General features: G+C 28.2%; 1 protein-coding gene across 1 annotated transcript; it reads left to right on the forward strand.

Moving 5' to 3' along the window:
- The first annotated feature begins 46 nt into the window (after positions 1–46).
- Positions 47–2,273, forward strand: LOC107468211 (protein DEHYDRATION-INDUCED 19). Its single transcript, XM_052255255.1, has 4 exons — positions 47–67; positions 291–368; positions 536–816; positions 887–2,273. Exons 1-4 carry the CDS (start codon positions 47–49, stop codon positions 1,002–1,004), a joined length of 498 nt encoding a protein of 165 aa, XP_052111215.1. The 3' UTR covers positions 1,005–2,273.
- Positions 2,274–8,706: the final 6,433 nt, after the last annotated feature.

The following is an 8,706-nucleotide window of genomic DNA, read 5'->3' on the forward strand; positions in this document are numbered from 1 at the left end:
CTTGTTTCTGAAATTTATTGGAACCTTTATCTACATGTGCATAATAATGGAAGTCAATGATGGATCTGTTTTGTTGTGTAAATTGAAAATCATAACAAAACAAGAGGGGTTGGGTTAAACTAGCACAAGATCCTTATTATTATGGTACAAATTAAAGAATGCCAATAATGTATATAAATATAATTGGATGGAGTATTAGAACTTGTTTGTCAAAGAGGACTTATTATAAGTGATCCATAAACATGGTTATAACATGTGATAGACTCATGATTTATTGTTTTATCATGCAGATTTGTCCGATATGTTCAGTTAAAGTTGCGCGGGATATGTTGAGTCACATAACGCTCCAGCATGCACACTTGTTCAAAATATCCTTTCTGTGGTTATTCTGATGGTAGAAATTCATAGCTGAGAGTCGTTAAATGATTTGACAGGTTTGACTAAATTGTTATCTAACGGCTCTCAGCTATCAACTTCAGATAAAATTAACTGCATATATGTTAAGTTGTAATTGTTTCCCTTAACTGAAGATTACTTACAGAGACGACGAAGGTTAAGAAGAGTTGCCATTCCTAACAGTCAGGCATTGTCTCTGTTGGGCCGAGATCTTCGCGAGGCTCATTTGCAGGTGCTTCTTGGTGGTGGATACCGAACAAGCAGCACTAGTACTGTGACAAATGCTGTTACTGATCCCTTACTATCCTCACTTATTTTTAATTTCCCTGCTTTGGAAGCAGAAGAAATTTGTAAATCTGAGGTAACACATGTTGAAGATTCCTCTTCGAATCCGGCACCTGTACATATCTGGAAATCAAGGTGCTCTTCATTATCCTTTTCTGATAAAAAGACAATCAAAGTTCTTGCTTGATAAATCTTTGTTTTGCAGTTTTGATCCCTCATTGACATTGAGTAGTGAAGAGAGAGAGAAAAGGATGAGACAAGCTGCTGGGAGATCCGGTTTTGTGCAGGATTTGTTCCTTTCAGCATTGTTAGGAGACCAATGAAATGAAATCAAAGAGACTAATCATTAATCAAACTAACTTATATTACATTTTGCATCCATCATTAGGATACAGTGCCTATTCAATGTTGGCCTCATTCATATTTTTGAAGCAGTGGCACTTTTGGCTTAGTTTTGATGATATATGAATATATTTACTAATGCTGAATTATGAAAGTCAGTTTTTGCTGAAGTTGTATCATATTCCCTATCAGGCAAAGAAAAGGAAATTGGTGATTCAATTATTATTTATGGTTTATTTCAGTTGTGCAACACACATCCATGGTATCTGAAAGGCAAACTATTAATTTTGAGTTAAAGAAAGCATTGTGAAGCTATTGATTGGTATTTTATAATACTAGCTTTATTTGCAAAATGAGTTGGCAATATCATTTCTCTTAATCATAGTAATGTTGATCCCCTCCAACCAAATAAAAAATAAAATAATCACTTTTAAACTGTTGATGATTTGTTTTTTTAATGGACTCAATATTCGCCTTAATATAATTATATTCTAAAAAAATGATGGTTGTTAAATATATTATGTACTTATAGCAACAATGACATGGAAGGCACCTATAAATATTCTTCCTTATAAACTTGAATATCAGATATTTTTTTTCCTTGAAATGATTGGGGTAATATAATTGAGATTGGTCCAAACCTCTGAGCTTAGGTGTATATATTTATTTTGTGTGTTTGCCATATCTGTATGTATGTATATATATGGCTGTTGCACAATCATTCTCTCCATTAAAGAATATATTATATAACCTGCAATGCAAGTCATCCAATTGACCCCACCCTCCAACACATACTACCAATAATCCAAAATATATAAGTGTGGTTAGTGATGAGTTTTGTGGTTCATTGAAGAAAGTAGATGATGGTGGAGCTATTCGTGTTGGGATGCACAGGAATCGTGGTGTTCCTTCATGGTGCCAATTTCTTCTTCCATGCTCTCAGTCAACACCTTGCTCTCAGATCTCTCAGGTACCCTTTCCTTTCCAATTCTCTCTCTATTGCATACATGTTGATTGTTCTCTGTTTCATCTTCGATTGCAGTTTCTTGGGGTATGTAGGGTGGTAGATTTTTGAAGACAACAACTCAGCAAAGTTAATTCCATGTGCAACCACTTGCAACTGTCTTTAGGCTTTGTACATGTTAGAGAATTATTAGAATCAATTTAGATCGTTTATATTTATATAGCATCTGTATATTAATTGTAGGATTCTATGTCTTTATTACTTTGATTCATTTAGCACCTATAAATACCCTTGTATATTGTACTTTTGATCAGACTGAATAACATACAGAACAGTTTGGTCTCTTGTTTCTAACAGTACATACATAAATATATTTCTTCAATTTGTAGTTACCATTGAACGTTATTCAATCTTTGTTCAATTCCTCAAAACTTGTTACTTATCTATATTATCTGCCTTATTGAATTGTTCACTTTAGCTACGCTGGTTTCAACAAAATTCTAAAAGGTAAAAAGAACAAGAACGAAGAACAAGAAGTGGTTTAATTGAGATTATGGTAAGAACCAAAATAAACACAAATAACAGTAATATTCTATTAGAATATTAAGTGAATTTGGTATGCGTGAGATCCACTTCTCATTATGAACAATATCATAACTCTTGATATTTCACACATGGATGTCTAAATCTGTTATATGATTAATGATTTGTACATAAAGCAATAAGAATAATTGGTGATAATGTGCCTATGGACAACTTTGCCAGAGCACAAGAAATCATTGTTCTTGCATAGCAGCTGATTGACATGAACTGCATGCAACAGGGAAAAGCCTGTTAGAATGTTAGTTGCTTTCCTTGCAAGTCATTTTTGCTTAAGTAACACAAACTATAGGAAAATTTTCAAGTGTGCTGTGATACCGGTGTTTCAGTAATTTTTAACCGTTGATCTTAATTATAAAAAATATATATAATATATACAATTAAGATTAACGGTTAAAAATCACTGATACACCAATACGATGGTATACTTGAAAATCTTCCCAAACTATAACACTCAATTTGATATTCCTTGTACAGTAGTACTTTCAATCAACTATATAAATTAAAGATTCACTTTTACTAATATAGTTGTGAATGAAATAATCATTGACTTTTTTCAAGAAAAGACCGAAATTCTTATCAATTAGGCTTATGTCGTTTAGCCTAAATCACAATGGGCTAAGTATTAACAGATTGAACAGGACTAAACTAGCAATATATAAGCTGTTTTGAGAGAGGCCTGTGTCTGCATAGCGTTGGTCTGCGATTTTACAAGTCAGTTCAAATTGCAAATTTTTTTTCTATCTTTTGTTTTTTGTTTTTGTATTACTATTATTAAATTTATGAGTTATGACTAAAAAATTAACAAAAAAATAAATCACAGAAGAAGACACAAATCTTGCACAATAATAAATTGATATTTATGCCAATTTTAAGTTCAACTAAAGAGTTAAAGAATAAATTTTGAAGTGAAAAAAATAAGTTTTAAATAGGTTATTAATTTTTAACTCATATAAATATATTTTTATTAATATTATATATATTTACACTAGGTTATTAGATTGGTCCGCTAAAATACCAAAAAGAAAATTTGGTCTCCTAAACGGCGGGTTTAAACCGTTTAGCCCATAAATTAAATGGTGCGAATTAAAAAGTGAGAAAGTTTAAGGATTAGCAGATTTTATAGTTTTTAGTTATTAATTATTTATTAATATTATTTTTAATGGTGTGAGATTGCATTTAATAATATAGAATCATTCAATTTCTTTTTAATAGTTAAGTGCTAACTAGAATTTAATAAAAATGCTGGCACTTAGCACTCCTCTAAAAAATTATTAAAATTGCATATTTAAGTGGTACGAATTATGAATTAAACGAGTTAACCTATATATACCATGATACCTATACCTAGCTCTATCTATATCTATTGAGATTCCGTAATAGATTTAGCAAGATTAAATTTGGGCCAGTTTCGATCAACCTACATAGAGCATAAAAAAACAAAACCTACTCCATAAATACACGCTGGTTAGGCACATGTTGTTTTCCAAACACAAAACAAATTGACTTTTCTCAAGAGGAGACCAAGATTTTTAAGCGATGAAATTAAAGGATTAGTAATAATAAGGATGTTTTGTTTTCTAAACTATTTCTGCTTTTGTGTTCTGTATATGGATAGTTTATTATGACTCTATTATTTTTGCCTTACTTTCTCTAATGCCTAGGTGGAATGTGACGTTTCTTGCACTCTTTTATTTCATATATATACTAGTATTAAGCTACTCTAAAACAAAGAAGTTCCAAAGTCCAGAAGAAATTCATTGAGTAATTTCTCTTGAAATATAAATTATTCTAGTATCAACAATTACTTGTTTAGTTTAATTGGAATTTTCCTTTTAAGGAGTAGTCAACGCCGTTGTTATTTTCATCAGATGCGTGGCAGGTCAACTATGTATATTTCTAACTTATCTGTTCCTCACCATATTCACTACCTTCACATATAATTGCTTGGAATATAATAACAACTTATGTGTTAAGTTTACATAGGATTGTGCTGATGCATACGGATTCGAAGTTCAAAACAAATCTTAACATATCTAACATCAAGTTTAATTAATTAATATGGTCAACGCGTTTCGGACGGAAACAATTCAGAAAGAAAGAAAAGGCAGCATGCAACATATGCTGTAATAATGAAACTCAGTTGTAGTAGCAGGCTAGCAGCCCACATTTATGTTTATTATATTATATTTCTTGTTAAATAAATTAAAAAAAATCTAAGTTAGATTGATCTAATAATTATTTTTTGAATAATGTTAGGTAGAAAAAAAATTAGAATTTGTCTATTATTACTTTTTAAATATTTTTATATTGTTCTATATTATTTTTCATATTTTTATATATATTTACACTCTTTTAAAATATTCTATAATCTTCTAAAATCTTTTTAGAACTTTCTAGGATATTTCAGGATCTTCTATAATATTTTAGAATGTTTCGTAACCATCTAGAACATTCTCAAATACTCCATAAAACTATACAAACACAGTTAAATTTAACTTTCTAAAATTTACTGTAACATTAATAATTAATAAATACTAAATAAGACAAATTCTGATTATTTTTTGTTAATTTTTTTTTGTTATCAAATATTTCTGTATTTTTTTAGTCTAATTAAATAAGTATTACGAATTCGAATATTATTTTATATATATAATAATTTATTAATCAATAACAAATCTTTAAATAAAATTTAAATTTGTCATAAATTAGTAATTTACCTGACAAGTACATTGTCAGAAAAAAAAAACCAAAAGAATCATTTTATATTTTTATTCCAAAAATGAATCAAGTCAAGAGCATGCATATATATGTGAATAGGAGGGCAATAAGGTAGTCAAAGTCAATAAGTGGGAAAGGGAAACACGTGACAGTCATGTGGTCAAGCTTGCTGGATGAGCAAAGTTTATGCCATGTCGTAATTAGTGGTTGACACGTATGGATGGCTGCTGAGTAAAAGGGATGTGGATGGATTCTCATGCCTTCTTTCTGGACCCCACAAATTCTCATGTCGTAATTTTAATATTTTATTAGATAAAATATATTTTTTCTTTAAAATTTGTCAAAAATAAAATTAAAATAAATTAAAATTTAAAAATATTTTTCGAATACAAACTTCAACAAAAAAAATACCTTATTCAATTTTATTTATCGCATATCTTCAATTTTTTTCCCCCAATAGGTGATTGATACTCTCATATTCCTAAGTATTATTATTTGTTGGGTATAGTATATGACTAAATTATTCCTTCGATATTAGATATTAATAATAGTATAAAGACTACTTGCAGCGTATTCAATAAAAATCTTTAAAATATTTATAATTGCCTACATTTGTTTATAATATTTTAAAATTGTATGAGCGAGATTAATTTCATAATAATAAAGGTTAGCTAGCGGTTAACCTAAGATCAATTTACCACATTTAAATATATAATTCATCTTGCTAATATTCTCCGTTCAACATGTTCTTCTTTTAGATAACTATATATAGTCCTATGGTATCAATTATTATTTTTTAATTCAATTTTTAAAACCCTAAAGTACGATTCCTTATGCCTTATAGTATTAGTGATATGAAATCAATATTATTAAAAACATATATAGTATTATTTTATATAGTATGAACGTATGTGAAATATTAAAATGACATGTGAATAATGGCCATTGGTTTTGTCGTATATAAATGAAGCTTGTCTATTTCTTAATTACTTGGAGCTGGAGGGTTTTGATTAGGCTATAGTTAGCGTGTACGCTCGGTGGGGAACTCAGAAAATGGTGGCCTTTGGTTGAAAATTGACTATGTGGTATTTGAATTAATCTTCTTACTTGGTTCTTTTTCAATTTGTTTTCCTCGTGTCACTTGACACACATATTTCCTCGTTTTAATACATATATATACTACATAACTTTATATATGAGAAATTAATTTCCTTAGATGTTAGACCTAGAATTAGGCAAAATGAACTCATGTAGTAAACGTTATTCTCATTATCGTTAGGCAATAAAATTCGCTACACAAAGTCCATTTTGATCGATTGCTCATAAGGATACACCAACTACTTTAGTTCAAATATTCCCCCGTTTAAAAATACAAATCTCTTTCAATTCTTTTAATATATTAAATTAAATTAATCTATATTCAATCCCAACACGCAGGGTATCCATCTAAAAAAAAAAAGCTATTCATTTTTAAATTGAATTTATATACTATATTTTGTACAGACAACTTTAAGAACCAATTAAATATTATTGTTAAGTGAGCGCATCATGTAGATTAATTCATGAAAATGACCATCATCCATGTGTGGTTTTAAATTAGGTTAGATATTTATTTGAAGAGTAAACACTTAAATTGACCCAACAAATTTTAATTTTTAATCATTTTTGGATTAAAATTATTATTAGTTTTTATTATACGTATTACTATAAGAAAATATTTTTTCTCTGTTTCCAAACATGCTCCTAATCTGATATGCCTGTAATTTTGTGGTGATCTTATTAGAGGCTTAAACTGCAGTGTTCCTTAATTAAAATTCCTTTTAATTAAAAATATTATTGTGAATATACATCATGATAATTTATACTATAAAAAAATTATTAAATATATTAGATAAGTATACTAATATTCTAATAATTTTAACTATTAATTTTAATTATAAAAATTATATATAATATATATTAATTAAAATTATTAGAACACGATGTTTAAAAACTTTTGTGTAGTATAATTAATGTACAAATAATTGACCGTCAGCAGCACATAAAAACAATAGTACATGATTCCAACGTTACAGAATTTAATGCGCGCGGCGTAAATTGGAATCACCAGATACATACATGTAACATATGTACGTATGAAAAAATTGTAAATGTACCAGTATATCGATATTTCAATAATTTTTACCAATTAATCTTATAAAAAATATATGTAATATATAATTAAAATAAACAATTAAAAATTACTGAAACATATCCATATACTTGAAAACTTTTCAATACACGTGTATTCATTGCTTCACGTCTCCATACTCAAATTTGATTATCAATGAATGGCATACTTTTCATTGACCCTATATACATACGTACGCATGCATACATAGATACATACATACAGTGTGGACATATGAGTTAGTACTACGGTAAGTAGCTTGGCATATAGTACAAGAATGTGTTACATACGTACGTAGAAGAAGCAAGGAAGAAACACACATACATGCAACAGTCAAGACGCGTAACTGCACGCGTGTCAACCACTACCCACTACCCATTTCTTCAATTCCAATTAATTAATAAAACAGGAAAGTTTTTACATGTACCACGGTACTTTTTTTTAGTATATTGGTATTCTATTCTTTTTAAGCATTAATATATAATCAAATATTTATAAGGATGAGATTGAATAAAAAATGTATTGACTGATTTTGGTTTTTTTTTTAGAGCACCATGACGAAGAGTTGTTTCCTTAGCCTACAAAAAAGAGAGGAAATTATAATCTTGCACTTTTCTAAACAGATGACTTCCTTCTCTTTATTAACTTTAATCTTTTTTTGTCTCCTTTTCATTTCTCCAAAACAAATGACTCCCTTTGGCACTAACGCACTGTATATTTTATTTGCCTATTTATTTCATAGGAATATTATTATTATTATTATATAATGAGATAATACTATTTTATAATTTAATTTTGTTTATTTTATACATATAATACTTACTTACTAATCCGATTTTCTCCACTATATTAAAAACATGTTATTTTACTAAATGCATATTATTTGCCAAGATTTTAAATATTAATTGCTTTTAATATTAAATCTATTTTCATTAAATTATTTTAAAAAGTTATATTTAAATTAAAATTACTTGCATATATTAATTAATTGCTTACATTTATAAGTTAAAGATAACTGTTTTTTTAATTAATCCTCTTATTCTAAGAATAAACTTCTCTTATACAGTCTAAAATTTAAGATGAACACATAATTTTAAAAAATATTAGATAAAATACAATTAATTCTCTATTTAAATTTTTTTTAATTAGTAGAATCTTTAAGCTTAAACTCAAATTTTTCCCTCCAATTACTTTTGAAAACAAATTTAACAAATTTCATGATTATAAG

The sequence above is a fragment of the Arachis duranensis genome, chromosome 10 (genome assembly GCF_000817695.3).
Source record: "Arachis duranensis cultivar V14167 chromosome 10, aradu.V14167.gnm2.J7QH, whole genome shotgun sequence".
Taxonomy (NCBI): domain Eukaryota; kingdom Viridiplantae; phylum Streptophyta; class Magnoliopsida; order Fabales; family Fabaceae; genus Arachis; species Arachis duranensis.

Coding starts and splice junctions, on each gene's coding strand:
- LOC107468211 (XM_052255255.1), top strand. CDS start 47: ATGGAAGTCAATGATGGATCT. Junction 68..290: donor TGGAAGTCAATGATGGATCT/GTTTTGTTGTGT, acceptor TTTATCATGCAG/ATTTGTCCGATATGTTCAGT. Junction 369..535: donor AGCATGCACACTTGTTCAAA/ATATCCTTTCTG, acceptor ACTGAAGATTAC/TTACAGAGACGACGAAGGTT.